The 24,334-nt window shown below is 50.9% G+C and overlaps 1 protein-coding gene across 3 annotated transcripts; it reads right to left on the reverse strand.

The window, feature by feature from the left end:
* Nucleotides 1-2,573: 2,573 nt before the first annotated feature.
* On the reverse strand, nucleotides 2,574-22,515 carry ppap2d (phosphatidic acid phosphatase type 2D). Of its 3 annotated transcripts, none has more exons than XM_067233558.1 (6): nucleotides 21,854-22,515; nucleotides 11,981-12,138; nucleotides 11,511-11,797; nucleotides 11,368-11,425; nucleotides 9,404-9,580; nucleotides 2,574-2,672 (listed from the first exon to the last, which is right to left on the reverse strand). In XM_067233558.1, the coding sequence occupies exons 1-6, from the start codon at nucleotides 22,056-22,058 to the stop codon at nucleotides 2,664-2,666; spliced, it is 894 nt and encodes a 297-aa protein (XP_067089659.1). In that variant the 5' UTR covers nucleotides 22,059-22,515; the 3' UTR covers nucleotides 2,574-2,663. The 3 variants fall into 3 exon arrangements, with proteins under 3 accessions (XP_067089659.1, XP_067089658.1, XP_067089660.1); XM_067233557.1 differs by lacking the exon at nucleotides 2,574-2,672 and adding an exon at nucleotides 7,375-9,122; XM_067233559.1 differs by lacking the exon at nucleotides 2,574-2,672 and adding an exon at nucleotides 7,375-9,122 and having other exon boundaries at nucleotides 11,981-12,161; nucleotides 21,854-22,008.
* Nucleotides 22,516-24,334: the final 1,819 nt, after the last annotated feature.

Consider the following 24,334-nt stretch of genomic DNA (forward strand, 5'->3'; position numbering starts at 1 on the left):
CGACAGCTAACCTTGGAACTGTGGCAACCAGGTCTAAGAAGGAGCTTCCAGCAGCAGGACTTTGTCAACTGTCAGAACAGGATTTGTATAAACGGTCCTAAGCAGCATTAACCTCCACTGTGATGGTGAGAGATCAAAGAGGAGGGCCGGTCTGGTCAGGACAAGAGAAGTGGCTCTGCCTTTCAAGCCGTCTCAGCGGGAGGTTTGTACACACACACACACAATTGAAATACACAGACGCACACATGCAACGAATACACACACACAGTCACTGAAAACGCACACACACATATATATAAGCACACATTCACTAACACGTGCACGCATTTACACGCGAGCAAACACACACAAACACACACACAAGCCGACACACATTGGCACTCTAATCACAACGGTCTGAGCTTCATCCAGCGTGCCCGCGACTCAGTGCTGTGCCAGCATGTTTTGTTCTCTCACACACATACCTTCATATACTAAACACACATGAACCCTGGATGTAATCTGATGGACGGTCAGCACACACAAACACACACACGCACACACACACGCGTTCTTCTCTCATTCTTTCTTTGCCTCTCTCTTTCCCTCGCACCATCTCTCACTGTCGCCTGCCCTCTCTCGATTCCTCTCTCTCGCCCTCTTTCTGACGCACACAGCCACGGCGTTACGTCGAGCGCATGAATGTGTCAGGATGAAGGTGTGACTCATAAAAGTGAGTGAATTACAGAGTCATAGAGAATGTGCTTTATGGGAGCTAGGAGTGGAGGTGGCATGGGAGTATGTGAACCCACAGAGCCTCCTACCCCCTCCACCCCCCCCCCCCCCGTACCCCCCTGTATCAGGGCCCCTCTCCTGCAGCCTGCCAAGTCCGCCCCCCGCCCCCCCCACCCGCTCCTGACCACATCTCCCCTCAGCCCAGCAGAGCAACCTGAGCCTGCTGAGAAAGTCTTATAAAAGGAAGCAAATAAAGCAATCCAATCAAGCACACCTCTCCCTCACACAGTCCCATCTGATTTCCGATATCTCACGTCACACACACACACACACACACACAACCCAGTCAGCAGACATACCCCCGGGCGTTGCTGCAGATTCATAAGATGTTTTACTGGAGATATATATTTGTCAATAACGTCCTACTCCTCTATGGCAGCATGATGCAGCTTATTCATGTGGAGCCTGAGATATGTATTGCGCAACCCCAGGGAGTCACTTGGATGGGGCCTATTCATCTATTTTCCAGCTCTCTCTCTCCTGAGAGAGATCCTTGTCAAACAAACAAATCGCTCTTCTTGAACCGCTGCCTTATGTTAAACTTGTTAAACTTTTCCCTCCCTTCGTTCCCTCCCTCCCTCTCGCTCTATATCTCGTCGCTGTCTCTCTTTCTCACTCTCTCTCCCTTGGAGCTGATCCGCGCTGGCGTGGGCTGTGGTGGAGGCTGGGTGAAGCCTGGGTGGAGCGGGTCTGGTTACAGCGGTACGGGCCCTCTTGATAAAGCGCAGTATTGTGAGGAATAATCCTCCGAAACAAGGACTTCACTCCCTCACCCACAAATAAACACATTAGTACACAGGCTGCCTTGCCAGCACAGGCTTGAGCATGTGCTGGCACCGTGTGAAAGTATGTGAAAGAGTACTCACGGCAAACCACCACGTCTGGGATTTTAGAGTTTGTGCATCTGCTTACTATAGGTATTTATTTATTCGTATTTCAGTCCAAAGCCCAGCCGTTCTACCAGTGTAACCGGTGTAGTCTGCGTTGTGTTGTTTTCTTTGTGAATTACCTAATGACAACCCAGGAACTTTTATCCTGATATATTCTGCAATGTAGCACGCGTTCAGGCCCAATGACAAATAAAATCCCAAATAGCCCAATACAGGCAAAAACATATAAATAATCAACCACACCATCAAAATAACTGCCTTACTTAAAATAATAGAAAAATGTATGTATAAAAAGGATTTGAAAGACTAAGATTAATATGATGAAAAATTGAGCTGAAATTACACACCTTTCCCATGCAGGAAACGTAACAAAAAGGAAGAGGCGGAGCATAAACAGGAAATACATGACCAACACATTGCAAACACAGAATATTAAAGGGAGAGACACATACATACACATCAGGTACACAGCGAACATTGTGTAATTCTATACAGAATATATATATATAACAGATGTTTACATCTGTTACACGAGCAACGAGTGACTGCAGGGTGGAAAGGGGGGGGTCTAGAGTCTCAGTGCGGGGGACGGGGGGGACGAGGGGGGTGGGGGGTGACCCCTCTCTATCACTCCTTGTTTATGTAAGGAGGCCTGCTCGTCCACCCTGAGGAGGACCGTGTTGTTAGATAAACAGAGCCTTTGTCTGGCTGCGGCTCTGCTGCTCTGTCTAGCCTCCGCTGGGTGCTGGATCGGGGAAGGCACTCTCACCTGAGGAGGGGGGCGGGGGGGAGGGGGGGGGGGGGGGGGGGGGGGGGGGGGGGGGCAGGCAGGAGGAGCAGGTGAGAGCACGTCGGAACTCCCCAGGGCAGCACAAGGCCCTGCCCAGACAGGCAGGATCCTCTCCACGCCCGGAATGTCTCCGTGCTCCCGACATTCCTCATCCGGGTTCATTCTTCATCCCCGCTCCGGAACATTCCATCATTGGATCGTCCCATCCGTCACTGTGACTAAAGGAAGGAGAGCCATAATTACAGGAGAGACGGTGGCATAACTCAGCCCTCGGGTGACGCTAATCACCGTGGTAACCAGCCGGTACCCTTAACTCTGTCAATCGCTGTCATTCAGCAAATTTAAAAAAACACATCAAATAAGTCCTGTGGTCAGACCCATCTGGACCATGAGCCCATTCCAGAACAATATCTATTACCAGCGATGAGGAGGAGGACAGGTTCTGAGACAACACATCTTCTCACTCCATAGAGATGACTCTGGTCTGTGTCATATTTATGGAGACCTGTTCATCAGACAAGCTGTTCTCAGGTGTCCTGTCAGAGGGGCGGTATTTCATCCTCAGGACAGAAGCACGCATTAGTCATTACACTGACGCCAAAGGAAGAGGGCAGCCTTCCAGGAGTGAACAGGTCATTCCCACAGGAGCCTGCTTCTACACCTGCACACATACACACACCACACACACACTGTCCACCACACGCGCACCCCACACGCACAGCTGAGGGAGCGTGGTAGCTGCAGTGTTAGCTGTAATAAGTGTGACCTCAGCATCTCCACAGGATGACCTGTCCTGCTTGTTATCCAGCTGTGTGGAAGGGTGGACGGTACAGTAATTACCCCGGACTGTACCGCTACACCGATGCCAACCGACCGAGCAGCCCTGACGCGCACACACGCGCATTCCTGCGTGCGCACACGTGCAAACGGCGCAATGCAGTTAGGAAGTTGGGAAACATACGTGAGCTGGAATAAGGTGTGTTTCCAACATGACTCAAATGGGCTTGTGATGTACACAGATGCTGTGTCCCTGTTGACTAGGCCTTTGTGTCATCTTCGCTTTATAACGACGGTGTAGGTGTGTGCGTGTGTGTGTGCGTGTGTGTGAGGGAGTTCAGGAGGGAGTGTCCATTTCTGTCTACTGACCTTAGGACCCTCTTGGTTCCTCCCCTCCCCCTCCCTGGCCTCTGCTGCACATGTCTCTCTCTTCCCTCACACACTTCTTCCGTTTGTTTTGCATTCCGATCCGTCTTTAAAAACACACAATGTATAGCCTGCCGACAGAACACGCGCGCACGCACACACAAAGCATGAAGTGTGTTGGACACACAGCACGGTATAAACATGAAGTCGAATATCGCATGACACCGCGACTGGTCTCAGGTCCACAGATAAGCTTGTTATTGCTCTGACACAGTATGATCCTTTAGACTCTCTATCTGTCCTTATCGGTAAGGCGTGGCGAGTTTGCATGTGTGTAGAATGTGCCAGTGTGTTTCGTATGCGCGCGCGTGTGTGTTCGCACGCGGCGTGCGCTCGTTTGTGTCGGCGCACCGGCACGTGAGCGATAAAGGTCGAAGCGGCCCTGACGACACCGGAGTCACATGCTGACAGGGTTGCCTCGCCATCAGTGTTGCGGGTTTCACACCGACACACTCGCATAAACAAACGTTTGGCGGCGCCAGCTCCAATCAGGTGACCTTTCTCGCCGTGCTGCAATCACGCCTCACCTCATTACACTTGCAGGGACAACACAAGGTGATCCAGGCAGGTGGAGGTTCTGGGGCCAGTGAGGCCCGCTCCGGTCCCCCCGGTCCCCTCACTGTGGCGTGGATACGTCAGAGCAAGGCAGGGGCCCCTCACCTGGGACTTTGCTGGTCTTCCACAACATGATTAACTGATTATTTGCACACACTGCTCCGGGGAAATCTCCAGCTCTGAAAGGCTACATAAAGGTTACGGTCGCTCTCTTAAAACTTGGCAGCAGAAAACAGAGGCAGTCTCAGAGGGCCTGGTGCACATTTCTGTATTGAATGCACATTATGTTATGACTATAAATGTAGACTAGGACATGCAGTACCGTACACATTGTTTTTGCAGAAGCCAGTAAGGGGACTTTCTCACGTTCATATTTAGAAGTGATTCACACTGTACAGCATGTGTGAATGCTGTCACTGCATGCTAGATATTTCTAGGCATTGCCACTTCTCAGTATAACAGAACGTGCCGTTCCTGGGGCATTAGCTGTTGATCGCTCAGGGTGACTGATGTCCTGATGTCCTGCCAAGGCGCTGTGGTACTGAAGCAGATGCATCTGATAGGGAAGAGAGATGCAGGTGGGGACTCCCTGCGGAATGCGCCAGACTGGAGGTGGCCGCTGTGACGTGTGTGACGAGACTGACGCGCCGCGGGTTCGGGAACGCGTCACACGGAGGGGGATGGTGTGTCGTTCTGAAGGGACACGCACTGGCACCGTCTTTGTGTTTCCTCATGTCTGGCTCAGCCTCCTACCTGGTCTACCCTTCTCCCTCACCCCTTCAAGACCCTCCTCCCTGCTCCCCCTCCATCCTCCCCTCTCCTCTCTGCTCCCCCGCCATCCTCCCCCCTCCTCCCTCCTCCCTGTTCCCCCTCCCTCCTCCCCCTCCATCCCCCCCCCCCCTCCTCCCTCCTCCCTGTTCCCCCTCCATCCTCCCTACTCCCTGTTCCCCCTGCCTGTTCCCCCTCCCTCCTCCCTGTTCCCCCTGCCTGTTCCCCCTCCCTCCTCCCTGTTCCCCCTGCCTGTTCCCCCTGCCTGTTCCCCCTCCCTCCTCCCTGTTCCCCCTGCCTGTTCCCCCTCCCTGTTCCCCCACCATGCTATCCCCTCCTCCCTCCTCCCTTATCCCCCCCCATGGTACCCCCTCCTCCCTGTTCCCCCTCCCTGGTCCCCCCCCCATGCTCCCCCCTCCTCCCCGCTCCCCATGGTGCTATGAGGGGACGGTGGGGAGAGGGAGATGTATTTACCACAGCAGATAAATGTGTGTCGGAGCACACACAGACTCATGCCTTTTTCAGGCTAGCATCAGGACACACTGTGTTGCTGGCACTCCTAATACAGGCAGCTCTGCATTCACCCAGTCATTCCAGAGAGACGGAGAACTATGCAAAGCAGAGGAGCGAGGGAGCAGGCCTGAACTGCAGCATACTAAAGAGCCCATTAATCCTGTTTAATTCTATTAGGAATTGGGCTGCCGGCGGATAAGACCGAGCCCTAAGTTCCAGAAACGACGTCTGTGATGCCATGGAGACCAGGAGAAAAAGCTTACCTCGCTAAAATTCATATGCAGGGAAATTTCTCTTTCTCCAACAGCTGATTCAATTTACAGCTGTAAGCTGCTTTAAAGTGGTAATAAACAACGATTAGCATTATTATCTGTGGTATTTCTGGACTGGGGGAGGGTTCAGCTGGGATTGTGTGTCTATTAAAACGGCCACTACTTCACTTGAGACCTGGGCAGAGCAGGAGGACTTAATGACGTCTGGGTTTATTTGCAGAAGCCAGAGAGATGCTATCGGATGCAGACAGAGGCCAGGTATGATATAGTGTGTCCTCTCCCCTTATGCAGGTATGCAGGTGAGCTACGTGTCAGTCGCTAAGGCACACACTCATATCAGGACTCCCGGATACCGATCTGGATCGAGACAACCTACCCTACCATCCGCCGTTACAACCAGGGAACTATTTTTAGACCCAAAGAAATTCCATCAAAGAAATTCCCCCAACGGACGTGTTGGGGAGTAGGAGAACGTGGGCTTTCTTTTCCTTCACAATGGAACGTGGTGGTGGTAATCGCTCTCCCAGTGTAGCCTAATCAGGCCCCGTCTAACCGAGCCCAGACCACGACTACTGCTGCTGTGTGCACCGTCCCAGAGGGGTCTGTCAGCCTGGCCCACTGACGCCATGACATGACCCGGTCCTGCCTGTCTGTCAGCCTGCTTTCACCTTCAACAACAAGGGCCAAGGGTCACTGAGGACGAGGCCCTCCACACTGTAAACAACACGTCACGCTTGACAGGGTGCGCAAGGAGTCCCGAGCTTCCTCCGGCTTGTCCGCATGCGCACACAGGCAAAGACCTAAACGGCAGCGACGACACACACACACACACACAGGCAAAAAAGGGTGCTATGCATTTGTTAGGGATGAAAATGTGTCTCTTAGTAACAGTATTATGAACCGAAAGAGGCTTGAAAACCTCACATTCCTTCCCAACCCCGAGCCGCACACCCATACCCCTCCTTCCATCCCTCCCCCCCCCCCCCCCCCCCCCCTCCATGCTGCCAACTGCTCCATTACTCCTTTCCCTTCATTACGGAACCCCCCTTGTAACTCCCTTTTCTCTCCAGGCCCGTTACCCCTTACCTCAGCTCCGCTGGCCCTCATTACCGCAGCCTTCCTTTTCTCTCTCTTCCCTTCTCTCTCTCTCTCCCTCTCTCTCTGATCTTTGCTGCCTTTATTCTCCTCCCTCAGCCTGGAAGTGGACCGGAGAGAAAGAGAGCGACTCAAAGAAAAGCCTCCACCTCTCCAACCTGGCCAGGCGTCGCCATGACAGCGCAGGCCCCGAAACGGCCCACACACGGTCTGCTGCACCGCTAAAGGACTGAGAGAGGGGGGTGGGGGTGCATACAAGGAAGTGCTGGGAGAAGTTAAATAGTGATATATTGGGAGTTGCCAGTTAGGTTAGAGGTAGAATCCCGTAACACTTTAGCGTTCAGCCAAATTAAAAGTTAGAAGAAAACATTGGGACTTTCCTCTCACGCAACATTGAGCATGCAGTTATGACAGCATGAGTCGCTGAGGACACTGTAAATGTGTCTGTGAGTGTGTGTGTGTGTGTGTGTGTGTGTGTGTGAGTTTGACATTGAACAATAGGCACCAAAAGATTCAACATTCATTTTATTGGTTTGGTTTTTTGAGTACAGTGGTTATTTTAGCCTTCACGGCATTCACAGAAGAAACATACAAACAAAACAATGTAGAACTGGAAACAAGAAATATAGCTTTGTGATAATATCTCTGGCTCAGTCTAGTCCTTACGACAACACACACAGCGTACCTGATCAACACAAACACATCGAAACATGTAAAACTGCCCACAATGACACTAATACTTCTGAAAATCTGTGTGGTTTATAAAAGGACATTACTATGTACATTCAATTTGAAGAATTATCATTTGGGAAAAAAAAACAAAAAGAACTAATATACTGTATGAGTCTGGCAATAGAGAATATAAACACTGATTATTCAAACTTGAGATAAAATATATAATATTGATTACAATTATAAGCTTCCACTACGTATTTCAAGTGCTATTGAGAGAGAATCCACAGAGGGCTCCAGTGGCTGGCGGCCATCTTGGCCCCCTGTGGGAGTGGCATAACTCAAGGTGCAGCTCAGAGGTCGGAGGTCAGGGGTTACAGGGGTTCAGTCATGGCTCCGCCTCCGAGACGCAGTCAAAAGTGGTTAGTAGGGTAGAAGAGTAAGACGGGGGGGGGGGGGGCAATCTGGGCTACCAGATTCCACCCTGTCCCTCCTGAGAGAAGCCAGGGGTGGGGGGGGGGGGCCTACTGCTTCCCTGTCCACGGTGGGGTGTGCAGGATAGGCTCTGCGTGCAGACGCGGGGCTGGCGACCGACGGAGGGAAAGTGGAGACAGTGCTTGTTCGTGATCGGTGCAAGGGAAAAGGTATAAAGTTCGGTTTATACATTCCTCAGTTGGTGCCAGCTTAGACGTGCCCGCGGCCGGTCGTCTTTCTGCCGCGGGTCCGAAGATCACATTTCAGAGAGTCCAGCGGATGCTGTTCGATACTCATGGTTGAGCAGATGATCCAATCGGAAGAGGTCACGGCGTTGCCTCTCCTCATGCGAGTCCACAGTTAGACCAATGAAGAGCTCTGACACTGAGCTAACTGCTTCACCCCTCATAATGTTTATATAAAGAACTATATTTCAACTATATTCAACTAATAACAGGGATAAAATCATTAGCAGCTTCATCTAAACTCCATTTGAAAAATAGATACATTTGTTTTTCATATATAAAAATATCTGCCATATGGTATGCAAGTATCCTGTCTGGACGGGATTGATTTACAGTCGTGTGCTTAACTGTGTGTGTGTGTGTGTGTGTGTGTGTGAGAGAAAGAGAGAGCGAGCAGGTTAGCTGCTAGTGAGTGTTAGTGACGCTTGCTACTGAATGCATGCACGTACTGAACGCGTGTTTGTGGGAATCGCTTGTGCTCGTCACGAGTACGAGTGTGCTAGATTGTGCTCTATCTACCATCTTCCCCCTCTTCACCTCCTCCTCCTCCTCCTCCCCCTCCTGCTCTGACTTGTTCCCCTTGCACTCGTTCACATGTTTCTTTATCTCCTCCCCTTGCCTTTCCATCCGCTGGTCACCTGTGTCCCGACTTTCCTATTCTCTCTCGCTGTCTCTCTCTCTCTCTCGCTGTCTCTCTCTCTCTGACTGTGTGAATCCCAGCTTGGGGATGCCGGTAGGGTGTGTGTGTGTGTGTGTGTGTGTGTGTGTGCTAGCAGACAGTTTGCTGGCTGGACAGGGGGCTCTCCAGGGACATGCTGGCGGGAGACAGGTCCGGACAGACCGTCTTAAACATGGAGGAGATGTAGAAGGCCTGCAGAGGAAGACGCCACACAGTCAGTCAAACAGACGCGCGCGCAGCACTCACTCAAACCCCTTCGGGAGTGCAGCTCGTCTACTTGCTACATGGCTACAGGCACACACCTCTCACAACATCTGGCCGAATAGACTGTCAGTGCCGACAGATAAGCGGGGGAAAAAATGACAAGCTGTCCTTGTCAGGGGAGGATGTGTACACGACGGAGACCCGTCCTGACTAGATGACAGGCAGGCCAGGCTGGTGAGGGGAGGGGGGTGGGGACACGTGACACTTACCACCCAGTAGGCTGTGAGGCCTCCCTGGACGAAGCCGGTGAGCACGTCGGTGGGGTGGTGGCGGTAGTCGGAGATGCGGCTCAGGCCCGTGTAGATGGCGATCATCACCAGCAGGAACTGCACCAGCGGGCGCAGCAGGCGAGCCCCTCGCCACGACAGCCGCGCCTGCAGGTAGAACTGTGGGGAGAGAGGAGGCGAGACGGTGTCGGTTACCCCCCGAGGGCGTGGACGCGTGCGTGCGAGAGTGTGTGTGTGTGTGTGCGCAGCCCTGTGTAGGCCCTTGGCCCCTCATTACAGCAACTGATGGGGTGGAGGGGGGGGGGGGCATGGAGCTGTGTTGGGAGGTGTCTGTCCGGGCCTGTCACAGGAAGCTCCACGTGGCGGGGGGGGGGGGTTGCAGACACATTCCTGTGGCGGGGCCGACCCTCTCCCCTCCCCTCCCCTCCCCCCCCCCCCCCCCCCTCTTCTGTCCCTCTCTCCTGGAACAGGTGTCCCGTCAACCTTTGTTCGCTCCGGGCCCTGCCGGCATGTAGCTGCAGGTCCCAGTCCCTCCGTCGCTACAGTCTGCAGCTACACTAGCTACTGCAGCCCAGGAACGCGGACGTATGGGAGGGAGGGAGGGATGGAGGGAGGGGAACAAAGGAGGAGGCCCTCGTTCCTCTTAGGCCACTCCACTCTTCAATGCACCACTTTCTCTCCCTCTCTCCCCCAGCCTCCGGAGCTCCCTGGCCAGCGGAGGGTGACGAGCAGCCTCTCTCTCCCTGGCCTCGACGGAGCGGGAGCGGCCGTGGAAGAAAAAGGACCAAGGAAACCTATTACCGCCGGAGTTCAAAATCTCCATCCACATCAACATCTCATTCTTCGGATCTCCTGCACTTGGCTTCGCTCATTTGGCGTATTAGAGAGCGGCAGACGTGCTATTCCAGTCCCATTCAGAACGATGATGTGAAGCCAAATGGAGAGGAATCCATTAGGAGAGTGAATACATTAAGCTAAAGACTGAACTATGACGGGCTTTTGTCTCCCTCCAACTGTCATTTTCCCCCCACAACCCACCCCCTGAACGGCCGGCCTGGAGAAGAACAGAAAGAGAGAGAGAAGAACAGAAGAGAGAGAGAGAGAGAGAGAGAGAGTGGGAGAGTGAGAGAGTGAGTGGGAGAGTGAGAGTGGGAGAGAGAGATGGGGGGGGGGGGGGGTCCTGTTGAAAGAAGTCTGTCGATCTCTCAGCAGGCACACCCCCCCGCTCGCCCCGCCCCCCCCTTCCCCTCAGCCAGGCCCAAAACAAGGACTCTTCTGTCTGCTTGCATAGTCTCTTCATCTATTCATTTTCCCTCTGGAAAACTCACTCTCTCACACACACACACACACACACAGTCTTTCTCTCTCTCTCACACACACAGTCTCTCTCGCTCTCACACACACAGTCTCTCTTTCTCTCACTTTCTCTCTCTCTCTCTCTCTCTCTCTCACACACACACAGTTTCTCTCACTCCCACTCTCTCATTTTCTCTCTCACACACACACACAGTCTCTCTCTCTGTTTCTCTGTCTCTCTCTCACACACACACACACACAGTCTCTCCCACTCTCTCTCTCCTTTCTCTTTATGTTCGATGATGGATGCCTTTTGAGAGCTGTTTTCTCAAAGGTCTTTTCTTTTTCACAGTTGGGAAGTGTGTTTATGTGTTTGTGTGTGTCTGTGTGAGTGTTTGGCCCCTTACTGAAAGTGAAAGTTGTAAATCCCCCCAAATGAGACTCAAGTCATTCCACTGCAAGCAGGTGAGGGCTCAGTTTCACTTGAAGGTCACACAGAAGATGTGTATATGGTTTATTATTGACATCCATGTGTATGACTGTGAGAGAGAGAGAGAGAGAGAGAGAGAGAGAGAGAGAGAGAGAGAGAGAGAGAGAGAGAGAGAGAGAGAGAGAGAGAGAGAAGAGAGAGAGCGAGAGTGAATACTTACAGCCAGGTAGAGCATGGTGTACATGGCAAAAGAAGCGTGGCCGGAGAAAAAAGACTTCCTGAAAGAGAAAGGAATAAAACGGTCCTGTTATTCATGACCTCAACCAACAAACACACACCCCACCTGTACTGTACTGTACTGACCTGGCCTCCTCCACCATCTTGTGGTTGGGCTGTTGGCAGGTGACTTGGGACACATAGCTCCCGGGAGTGCAGTTGATAGAGGCGTAGGTAATGTTGCACACAGACAGGAAGTTGGGACGCAAGCGCCCTATGCTAAGCTTGGCCATGTTGGTCAGTGATTGGCCAATGCAGCAGCCAAACAGGAAGCTGCCCAGCTCCTTGTAGAGACACGACACGTACAGGTTACGCACGAAGGCCTTGGAGTGGACGCCACGGAAACGCACTCGGTAACACTCTCCCAGGGCAATCTGAACAGGAGACGGCGGGCGTCGTGGAGGGAGCAGGAGAGAGGAAGGAGGAGAGGTAGAGGTTAGCATTTGGGTTTTCCCAAGAGTCAGTGTAAGTGTGTGCGTGTCTGTATGAGTCTGTGTGTGTGTGTGTCTGTCTTTCTGTGTGTGTGTGTGTGTGTGTGTGTGTGTGTGCTGTCTCACCGTGAGGCCTGTTATGATGATGCCCCCGGCGATGAGCAGGACGTCGGGGATGGCTTCCCTCTCCAGGTAGGGGTAGGTGATGCTGGAGTCTCCACAGAAGAAGCCCCTCCTGTACGGGGTCACCGCCTTCAGCTCACACGCAAAGAACGGGATGGAGGCTGGGGACACGGAGAGACAGGGGCTGTCGGCGAGGGGACACGAGGAGGAATGCGTGTGCGGCGCGCGAGGGAGAAAGGGAGAGCGGGTTAGGATATCGGTCTCCCCCCACGCTCGGGCCCCTGAAACCTGAGGACCGGACGGGTCTCAGCGGTGTCACTCATCCACTGACAAGATCCTTCGGATCCTAGCATTCCTCACATAGCTTGTGGGGGTGGGACGGGGAGGGGAAGGTGACTGTTCAGAATACGGGATGGATCAAAAGGAGAACGGGAGGGAAAGAGTGGACAAAGTCAGAAAATGACAACGTGATGATGGTGTGGTTGCACAGTAAACTACTGTACTACTGTACTACTGGGGCACCCCTGCGAAGACACAAAGTCAGTACGCACAGCAATAAAGGAGGCGTCTACATGGAAACACTAGCTTCAACAAACCCGATAAGGTAGAACAATATAAGATTGCTGTTGCCTCACATTTTTTCCTGGATTAACTGATAAGAGGAAAGTATTGGAATGACATGCGATTCCCACATGCTTCCTGGTTGGTAAAAAATTATAAGCGTGCTTTAGCTGCAGTTCAGGGAGGTGGTCAAGGTCTAGCTAAGCAAACAAGCACCAGCTCCGGCTGGCGAAAGTTCACAGAGTAAAAGTTGTGCAACTCTGAAAGGTGGCGACACAGGAGAGATGGAACCAAACGTTTCGGCAGCAGAAATTCAGTCTCTATGCCATGTAGGCCTACTGTACTGAAGCGTGCCTCCCCCTAACCCCACCCCACCCCCCACAGGTCTCATGGAGAAGTCTCATGCCCCAACCCCCCCCCCCCCCGTCCCTTCTCCCTCAGGGAGAGCATGGGGCTAATCATTAACCTCCCTGTCCTCCCAGCACTGGAACAATCCCAGGCCCAAAACACTGACCCCTGCCAGGGAATCTCTCAGTATACGTGACAGAGCTTCGGTGTCACACACACACACACACACACACACACACACACACACACACACACACACACACACACACACACACACACACACACACACACACACACACACACACACACACACACACACACACACACACACACACACACACACACACACACACACACACACACACACACACACACACACTTAGAAAACCAGAGCGTGTTCATGGCTCAGCGACCAATCGTCGTGGAGCACAGTTCAACAGGTTTACCCAGAATAGACCTTCATCCTTTACGGCTCATAGAAACAGGCGAGACTGCCGCAGCGATCGTAAACCTGCTCTCGTGGACCCTTCGGTGGTTCGAAGACACATGACTAGAGCAGGTTTGCGTGAGAAACGATGCACTGCAGCTGACATCTGTTAGCCTTATTATCCTACTAAGTAAGACTGCAGTAAACAGGCTGCTGATGACCTCCACAGTCACTGGAACTATGCTGCTCTGGCGGAAAGACCCGACACAGATAAAGGAATCCTCTGCTTGAGGAGAGGACCGGGGGAGGGGAGGGAGGAAGGGAGGAAGGGAAGACACGTCGCAGGCAGATACCAGAGGTTGTGACGGCAGCGGAGGGCGAGATAGCACAAACATCTCTCTCATCTGATCTCCTTCTCCTCCCACCTGCATCACACACTCCGCACTTTCTCTCTGACAAACACTAATGTACGCACACACACGCACACACAACCAATGACATGCTCTGACAGACGATTCAAGCCTCGTGGGGAGAGCGGTGACGCTGCCTTGTCATGCAGACGGCCCTGTCGTAGCAGTGGAAAGAAGGTAACTGGAGTTTCTTCCGGCTACAAACAACTCGAGATTCCAGTCTGCCTGCTCCTGATCCAATCAGAACCGTGCGATCCCGTTTTCCCCCAGGCCCATATAAGGGACTTCCTGGTACCTGTACTGACCGGGCCCTGTGAGATTCAACATCGCGCCAACCTTAATCTTCTTATCAGTGTGTGTGTGTGTTCACACATGGGTGGGGATAGGAAATCCAGTGAAGAGATACGAGCCTGAGTCCATTCTAACCCCGTCATACACCTGTACCGGTTGAGAAATCCACGGTGGTCCACCTCACCTCGTTCCTTACCCGCGACGGGGAGTGACCTTCGATGCGGATGTGAACGGCCAGCGGTCCGGTCAGTGCCTGGCCAGGAGCCCTTCACACTGCCTCACGCAGACATTTTACATTTAGTCATTTAGCAGACGCTCTTATCCAGAGCGATTTACAGTAAGTACAGGGACATTCCCCCCGAGGCAAATAGGGTGAAGGACACAACGTCATTTGACACGGCCGGGAATCGAACCAGCGACCTTCTGATTACTAGCCCGATTCTCTAACCGCTCAGCCACCTGACTCCCCAGAGAGCCGTTGAATCCTTTCAACTGGGCCTAGGGAGGGTTTTCGTTTGACAGCTCCAAGTTCTTTCATCTGATGAAAAGAGCCTGTCGTTGAGGTGAACCACACTGTGCCGGGGTCAGAGGTGTGAAACCCTATCGGGTCTCCAGCCCGGGCGGTGTCACGGCCAAAGCTAGTCTCCATCCATCACGGCCTCCGCCCGCACCCTCCCTCCTCTCGTCAGGGCCGAGGTAGCGCGGGTCTTCTCGGAACGATCGATGTTTCTCTCGCCCTGCCGCTCCTGTAATGGACTGATCCTCCATTACCGTCGAGGGGGAAAGTTTTGCAGCTGTGGTCACGCCCGGAGTGTGTGCGCGCGCGTCCATTAAATAGTCATTTCAATACTTTCAGAAGGTAATGGGAGCCATCAAGCTCTCCAATCAGATAACATCATGTTTATGACCTCATCTGGGACCGTGATGATATTGACTGGTGCGTGTCGTGTCAAGGTCCATAAACGAGGTCGAATCAGATTACTGTGGCCCCGGTGATCGCGAGTGGTTCAAAACCACACAACTCAGACAGCAATGTCCTTACCTAAAACTGCCCTCAATACCCCCAATGCACCTTCAACTACACACAAACCTCCCCAAACCAAATCCAATAGTGCTTTTATACTCCACACAGTCCCATACAAACCCTGGCTCTGTGAAGCCCCGGCCCAGCAAACCCTCCTGGCTTTGCAACTGGCACTCAACGGTTTCACAACAAGACACAAAGCTCTCCAGAGCCCCACACATCATCTGTCAGGCAGCTGTGAGCAAAGCTCCGCACCTGGCCAAGAATGCCACGGAGGAGCGGGAGGCGGGGGGCCCCCGGCCTGGCCGGCTCGGCTGGGGAACCTCCAAAAAGGGCAGGACAAACGCCGCGGCCAAAATGTGCCGCGGGCTGGACCCGGTTCTTCCACAAGGAGGAGGAGGAATGCTTTCAAATTGTCCAAAAAGGAGAGAAGAGAAGAAAGGAGGGAAGGAGAGAGTGGGTTTCGAAAGAAAAGGGGGAGAGAGGGGGGAGGAAGAGAGAAAGGGAGGGAGAGAAAGGTCAACTGAGAGAGAGAGAGAGAGAGAGAGAGAGAGAGAGAGAGAGAGAGAGCGAGAGAGCGAGAGAGAGGATATGTTTCTCCCTCTTTGAGACTCCTCTGGTTCTAATTTACACATCTATGACCACAGCCCAGAATGAGCTCACTGTGAGAACAACAAGGACCAGAGCGAGAAAAACTGTGAATAACAATGGCGAGTGGAGGAGGGAATGGGGGGGGGGGGGGGGAATTTATGCGGATGTTTCGAGGGGCATACTGCTTGATGTGTACCGGTCAATAAACTGCCATGCCTAAAGTCAGAGCATAAAACATGTCCGCGAGGCTAGACATATTGACTAATAGTTAATGGCAGACGGGATGAATAAGGGGAACGGAGAAAAAGGAGAGATTGAGAAAGGAGAGATGTGGAGAAAGGCAGACGGAGGCGATTAGTGGTGGTTCTGGAATGTGAGGGTCAGAGATCTGGGCTCTGCTGGGACCCGCTCTGTAAACAGGACCCCGCCTCAACCAGCAGAATCTTCCTTGCTCTCTCTCTCTCTCACACACACACACACACACACCGTGCAAACAACAAACAGCACCACACAGACCAACACACAACTAAACAAACCGCAAAAAAAAAATCCCCAATGACCCACAAAAACCTCATCCAACCTCAACTAACCAAATAAACCACCCTGGAGCCATTCAACCGCACGAAACCAAACAACTGTATAGACAGGCAGTGAAGCACACTGACCACACTAACACAGACCCAGACCAACGCCTCAATGGCACAGCACAGTAAGGCTATCACAGGGTAATATCAATACTGGACATGTGGTCCCAGTACATGGTCCATGCTGCCGTACACCAAAGCTCCAGTACCTGATTATAACTCTCCATTTAAAACGCAGGTAAAACTATGGAGAGGGGACCCGTGCTGGACCTAGCCAGCTAGCCTGCGGGGGCTGGGCCGGGCAGGAGAGGTACCTCGGCTCCCCTCCAGGGTGGTCTCTCCACTCATGCCACCGCATGGGCTCCCAGCCTAAGACGTAAGCTGCTCGTTTATCCAGAAGTCAATCTCCCACAGAGTACGTTGCTGCACTGAATCATCGAGAGGTGTCGCAATGCTAATCTCGGACAGGCCTGTAATCCGTAGTAATAGCAGTATGAGCATGTGGGTTCGTCCAGGGCTATTGTGAGGATGTACAGGTTGACGGCACGGGTTTCAGTTCTAAGCGCATAAGCCCTGTCTAACTGGAATACACAAAAGCCCTCACCCGCTGGTGGTTAGGTGTGCGAAGAAGCGCGTTTGCAGCCCGCCACACGCGTCACACAGACACGCGGCGGACAAAAGCTGACGGCGGCGGTTGGAAACCAAGCAGTCGTAGACAGGATATGATGTCATGTGCACCAAGTCTGCGTTTAAGAACTGGCAACGCAAAAACACCACAAGCTGACACATACCTGACTAAAAGCTGGGCTTTTGTGCGAGAGATGCTTTGATGTGTCTATAAAAACCTTGTGTGGGCGGGTGGGTGGGTGGGTTTTGTGGGGGAGCGAGTAGATAAGCCCTCCATGGGTCTTGGGCCCCAGCGCTTCCTTGGTGGGCGAGCCCGGGTGGCAGGTATAGGAGGCAGGGTGAGAAGGAGTGGGTTGGCGGAGGGTGCGGGTCTCTTTATCCCCCTACTCTCTGAACTGGCTGGATGGGTCTATCCTGGCTGGCTGTTTGGTCTGCCCTGATGGAAGCACAAAAGCCCTGATCACAGACGAACAAAGAGAGGGAAGCGGGAGAACAAAAGCAGCCGTGAAGAAGATCTCGTGATCATCTGCAATCATCTGCTGCAGCTGGACCCAACATGTCCCCTGGGACACCTATGTGTTTCCATGCTACCATGGAAGCACAGTACTGCACCCGATACGGCCAATAGGCTAACTGCTTGCTACAAGTTGTATTCATCTTTATACTTATACTATACTTCTATCTGCTGTGAGACAAGAGTGCCGTTAGAACTGTGCACTTCAGAGCTTACCTGCTGGACTGACTACGCACACAATGTCCATGTCACTTTGCGTAAAAAGCGTCTGCCAAATGAATAAAATGTGAACATGTACACTAGCTGACACTAACAAGCCTACACTGTATAACCTTGTGCTCTCTCCTCCCAAGCAAAGTCAGGGGAACCACCTTGGTGTTAAGAGTGGCTCTGGCCAGGTCCAGGCATGCATCCCCCAGCATGCTCTCTGTTCTCGCCACAGTCTGCTGACCTGCTTCCTGGAGTGGAGGCGGGCTGTGGAGAAGGGAGATCAGGGCATGTGTGGCGCTCTGAACCCAAGGTGTGTGTGTGTGTGTATGGCTGCTTCTGTCTCGAGCAGGACCATTAAAGGGCCCGTCAGAGAGGTTCTGCAGGAACTTTAAAGGGGTACTTGTGGTTTGTGGTGTGGCGGCAAGGTTGTGTGTGGAGGGAGAGAGAGAGAGCATGTCTGTCTACAGGTCGGGTGGGACGGGTTGGGGGGGGCCGTGGCATGAGGCAGAGTGTCTGCGGTTCGTGTGGGGAGAGGTGGGGGCTGTCTGTGTTTGGTGGTTCATCTGTGGCCGGAAACGGCTTCAGATCCTCCGACGGGGGGGACAGAGGCTGGGGGGGCGGGAGCCAGGTGAGACGTGTCATCACACGAGGACGTGCGGGATGCGAACAGTGCGGCGCCACGTCTGGGAGGAAGGCATAGGGGGGCTGGGAGGGGGGCTCATCGGTACTGAAAGACGAGGGCCAGCGCACGCACACACACACACACACACTCATTCCTCCACCCACGGAGCCACTAGAAGATTAGCGTGACTCATTTGGAGCAATTTGCTGTCTGATCCTGCTTTCCTGGAGCGGTGTCTCGTCTCTTAGCACACGGGTAGACAGATGTGGTGGGGGAGCTCTTCGGTGCAGCGCTTCAGCCTGACCCCCCTCTGACTCCTGCCCTATTCTACCCCCAGCAGACAGCACTCCCACGCCCCACCCTGCTCCGCCCTCCCTGGGGCCGTATCCATGTCCAGACCTGCTGCCCGAGTCCTCCCTCCCCCCAGCTCCCCAGCGTATCCCAGGGCCCTGCAGGACCTAGTCTGAGACTGGTGTTGTAATGCCAGACAGGGGCAGGAACAGGACTATGGACTGCAGGCTACTGTATCTGGGGTAATGTCACGTACCCAGCTAATGGGCTTTTAACATAGTTTCTTTGTGATAAAAAAAAGGTTGAGACATTGATTATCTAAGGCGGGTGTCACTCTTTACTTTGGGTAATGATTTTTTTTTCCAGTGTTCCATCTGTCACATCGAGAATATCGTGTCCCATGACTTCATCATGTGTTTGATTAGGTTTGAACATTCAGAGAAATGGGAGCAGGAGAGTTGCCAACAGACGGCAACATGCACTCAAGCTTCCCACAAAAATACAGACGCATGTGGATTTAACGAGGCAGGCGCGCACACACACACACAAGCTGGTAAATTGTCCTGGGCTTGTGAACACTGACAGGTTGCAGCATGCTGGCCATTGTCAGTCTTACTCTACAACTTTCTCTGCCAGTTGAACTTGCACAAACATAATACCCACCCATAACACATACACACACACACACACAGGCAAGACAAACGCAGACACTCAAATCACAGATACTGCTCATTGCAGGGACACCTTCCATCACAAAGGGCTTTTCAGCTTAAGAAATAATTCAAGAAAGAGTGTGTGTATATAAGACGGAAAGGGGTTTGGGAGCCTTCTTTTCCTGGCATGTGCTGCCTCACAAACACACACACACACACACACACTTCCAGCCATCTACCTGACACAATTATGGTGTCTGCAGCTGGAGCTGTCTACTTTGGCCACAAATGTAAGAAGAAGAAAAAACATAGAATCAAGCCATAGACATTTAAATAACACTAAGCTATACTGCGATACAACAGATACAAATGTAATCCAACATTCTATTTGAATAAATTCAAGGCGCTTTTCAGTCAAGGGTATTAATGACCTCACTGTGAACCCAGCTGCGGCCTAATCTTCCTTTTCAGAACCCATTCAACCAAATTGTTTTCAAATGACTTTTAAGTGGTTAAATAACTGGCCCCCTATTAAAGGTGCTGACAGAGAAGGGACCACCTGTCCAGATGTGAAACGGCAGTGCAAGCCGGTAGACCTGTCCCGGCATGCCCTGCAGGTATGTGAACGACCTCTGACCTCAGGGCCAGAGGTCGGCCGGACACGGCGTCTCTCGCGAGCGGCCACAGGGCAGCCTGGATTCTGTTTAGACCTGTGCTCCTCCTTTCAACACCACGACAGGCAGGATAAACACATCCACACACACACGCTCAACACAGATTGAGACATGGGTACACATGAGTATACTGAGAGAGAGACACTGAGGTGAGCCAGAAGAATCTCTCTCTGTGAAACATCAGTGTGTCAGATCACACCAAAGAGTGCATATAAACAGTGCCTTAGTGAGGAATGAGGTCAATAGTATTATCCTACCTGGTCCCCCTCCAGGACACTAAACAGCCCCAAGTCAAACCCCAAGAGAAAGCTCTCGTTAACCAAGCTTGAGGCTATGGTAAAAAAAAAGACTATAATTACAAATACCATGCCACCATAAGTGTTTACCACTTTTAAGTCTGGTAAACATTTTAGACTAAGGATGAAGATGCCGCTGAGGGAAAATAAAGGCATCACTCTCTTCAACTGTTAACGCAATAAGCATGGCCTGCCTTGGGGGAATTCCACAGTTACAGCAATGAATGAGTCTCTTGACAGGAGTGACAACGAGAGGTCAACAGCCTGAGGAATCTGCCGGCATTTAGGGAACGTTGGGTTTGAACTCCCTGTGAAAGACACTGTTAGGAACCCTGTTCGATATGACGGAGAAACCACCAAGGCGACCAGGCCCCGGTCTGTTTCCAATGAGCTGATTCTCATCCATCACATGTCACTATGGGTGGGTGGCACCAGTCCGGGACGGACAGACAGACAGCAGCCCTCTCTGGTAGGGCCACAGGCAAGTGGTAGGTTATGAGAGGACATGAGACGAAAAGTGGTCTCTCTCACACACACAAGGCCCGCAGAGACACGTAAACAGACACGACACCTCTATCGTGACCACGAGTGACTCCATCCCTGTGTTGAAATGGAGCATGCGGTGGGTAGGCGAGGTCAACATGGAGGCCCAGTCACTCACAGCCGAGTTGCTCCCCTGTTTCTGAGTCACTTTCCTCTACGTGTCACCACTTCCTGCTCTCAACACACAGGCTGAAGGCTGGCTCCAGTGGTGGTGGGCTTACAGAGACAGTCTGGTCCTATCTGCAAACACCTGTCTGCCTGTCCACAACTGCCCGTGTGAGCAGACCTGTCTGTCTGTACACAACTGCCAGTGTGAGCAGACCTGTCTGTCTGCCTAGACTGGTTGCGCCTGCCCCATGTTTAACAGCTCTCAAACAGCTCGACATTCCCTCTCTCCACTCTGATGTCTCAGGTCAATGCTGCACTTTACATTTAGTCATTTTTTAGTCATCATATAGTCGCTCTTCTCCAGAGCGACTTACAGTAAGTACACTTCGGTAGATTTGACAGTAGTTGTCAATGCATACATTTGATTAAATACGAAACTATAATGATATTTTGGAGTGAAAATACAGTTTTGAGTCCCCACGGCATTATGTTTTTGTGATTATTCAACCTGCCACATGCTCCATATTACGGTTTTAACCATAACCCCATAAACATCCAAACTGTAGGCCCATTCTCTGATGCTATATTGAATTACATAATCGCTTCTTAATTTGGCAGAGTAATTTTGTTGTGCACATTAGGGATAAGGCAGTGAAGCAAGGCAAACAATGAGCAACTGTAATTCTAGCACGGGAACATAAGCACGGGGTAGGAACATGTTTTTTTTCATTCCCATGTACTTCTTGAGAACTGTGGTTGTCATGGGAACTGAAGAATTCCCGGGACATCTCTCCTGGCCGCTGGTTCTGGTGCTCAGAATACAAACTTGACCACGTGTGTCTGGGGTCTGTGAACTTTTTTTTTACCCATTTTGCAGAGCTGAATTGAGTTTAAAAAGACCATTCTTGCATTATGACCTGGTGAACTTGAATAGCCTACCAAGATTTACATTTATGAAATACGAATAACATACTGCACGTGTGAAGCATCGTGAAGATAACAATATAGCCTACTATATAGAGCGTTCCATAAATAGTCAGGATTGTAATTTGCTAGGAATACGTCCTTTCGAACGTAAATAGCCGAAATGTGCCGTCCTTACCTACAAACAGACATAGTACATCCAACCCGACCAGCATCTTTCGCTTGGTGCAGAAGGATTCTTCCGCAGGTTCTGCGAGAATATGCTTCTTCCCAGCGCCGTTCTCCTTCGTTGTCTCCCCAGCACCCCCGTTGTCTGCCAGGCGCTGTTGAAGTTCTGCGTCCCTAGGAAGCGTGTTGGTGTGGGTTGTGTTGAACTTTTGCATGTCTTCAAAGCAAGTTAGCTAGCACGCTAGCTAGTCAAAATATAAATAATGATTGTCTTTAGGCTGGTAGGCCTAAGTTTAACTGACAATGGAAATGTATCCAAAAAGTTTCAGTCCATCCGTTGTTAGAAAATATGATTGACTGGTACCTGGAAATCCATGTACAAAAACTACAAACCACAAAATTAAAAGGTACCACACCACCACACCGTTGAGGTTGTCAGTAAAATAAAGTTTAGTAGCTAGAGAAAACGGTAAACCGCAGAGGAAAATGATACAGTATATGTTTGTACTGTCGATTAAAAGCACTTGAAGAAAACGAACTTTTACAACTAGCAATGTTGCTGTATCGTGTTTCGACAGTCTCTTACGTTAATAAGAAAAGTGTCGCTGAATCAACCAACTCTAAAGAAACGTTCACACGGAGAACGCATAGTTCAAATTGTCTGTCAACTTTCGAGTTATCTGACTGTCCATATGTCACTACTATTCAACTAGAGCGCGCTATCCATGTGTTAGTTGATGCACTATTTTCCGTTCCCTCGTTTTGCCCCTCCCCAAACCAGGCAGACTTTGGGAAACTTTGTTTTCATTAGAGAAAGTCCTTCGCCCCAGTTTGACATTGACAAGCAACCTACACTTCTGCACAAACGACCCGATTTCCCCGTTTCTTTTTACAGTGTGCGGCTTATACCTGTTCTGTTTTAACAAAATGTATGCCCTGGGTAAATTAATGTTAAAGATCCGTACCATTTTTCACCTAAAGTTCTGCTAAATGACTAAAAATGTAAATGTAAACATCTTGTCCCCTAAAATTGTATTAATTAATTATTTTAAATGTATTTATAAGTATCCCGGCCTATGTTTCCCCTCAGAACCTCTGGTACATTAGATGAGAGGACGACTTTCAGTTTAACTTAAAGTATTTTGATTGAGACGTAGAGACTTGCCTAGCAATGGCCTTCACCAGTTTTTATAAAGTCAGTGTTGTCAAAGGTGTGTGGTGGCATACAGAGTATATCCACTTATTTCTCCATGGCCATCTATTTTAATAAGCTAACAAAACAGGGGCTTAATTTGAGGAGCATGTTCTAAAGGGCTATGCTTATATCAAACGTGCCTTGCAGCTATCAGAGTGCACAAGACCAGGAGGAGTGTGCCACCTGGTGAAAGGAAAGGTCCAGTACCAAGGAAACCTATTCTGTAGGTTTGATACTGTACAACTATACTTAAAGAAAAAAGTAACGGTAGAATGTATTTCTAAGGAACTATTGCCATGGAAAGTTACACATATAAGATAGTTACAGTACTCGCACATACTTTACATACATGCCTGACGTAAAGTGACTGCTTCCCATTTAAAACTACATCAGTGAGTTATTGACAGGCGAAAACCAATGTTGCCAGACTACATCGATGTCCATTATGTCAGGTGACAAATCTGACAGATATTCATTGGACCAATGTTTGGCCTGATATTGCAGCGCTTCATTCCACAAGTATCCATACACACAAACATTTGAATAGAATACTGTTTTTGGGGAGTCAGGTGGCTGAGCGGTTAGAGAATCGGGCTAGTAATCAGAAGGTCACTGGTTCGATTCCTGGCCATGCAAAATGACGTTGTGACCTTGGGCAAGGCACTTTTCCCTACTTGCCTCGGGGGAATGTCCCTGTACTTACTGTAAGTCGCTCTGGATAAGAGCGTCTACTAAATGTAAACATGTAGGTTTTGTATAGGTTCCCTATGATCTAAATCTCCTCCTCCCTAGGACTGACCTTTGACCTTATGAGTATACCTACAGGTGGTCAGATATTCCAACCCTGGTCAGTAAACAGACTATAGTCTCTGAAGAAGAGTTATTGCTGTCTGATAAACAGCAGTTATAAGAAACAGGCACTAGATGGCTGCACAGAATAATTTACTGAACTCTTAAAGGGGAAGACCCATTTGCTTTCAGTTCAGTTACATAAGGGGGTGGGGGGGGGGTGAGAAAGCTTAAATTTGGAAACGTAAACAAAGCATATCATCCTCAAGCATATCATTTGTGTTTTAATCATATTTTGACTGAAATTATTTCAAAAAGACACTCCCACACGGGCTCTTTGGCTAGTACACCATACTCATTCATGACGCTGATCACAAATTGAAGCCGGTTCAAATCGGTATGTTACAGTTCTGTCAGATTCATTACAAGTGTTGCACTAGTATCGATGAGAATGTCAACTGGACATCTCTGTGTAGAGAAAGTAGATGAGCCAACCGCTGGGAATTC

Source organism: Osmerus mordax, chromosome 3 (genome assembly GCF_038355195.1).
Source record: "Osmerus mordax isolate fOsmMor3 chromosome 3, fOsmMor3.pri, whole genome shotgun sequence".
NCBI classification, from domain to species: Eukaryota; Metazoa; Chordata; class Actinopteri; order Osmeriformes; family Osmeridae; genus Osmerus; species Osmerus mordax.

What these genes read in the sequence shown, in the direction of transcription:
- ppap2d (XM_067233557.1), bottom strand. Translation starts at nt 22,058, where the DNA reads ATGCAAAAGTTCAACACAACCCACACCAACACGCTTCCTAGGGACGCA. An exon ending in TGTACTATGTCTGTTTGTAG is followed by an intron (nt 12,139 to 21,853) that starts GTAAGGACGGCA and finishes CCGTGTCCCCAG; the next exon opens with CCTCCATCCCGTTCTTTGCG. An exon ending in TCATCATAACAGGCCTCACG is followed by an intron (nt 11,798 to 11,980) that starts GTGAGACAGCAC and finishes TCTCCTGTTCAG; the next exon opens with ATTGCCCTGGGAGAGTGTTA.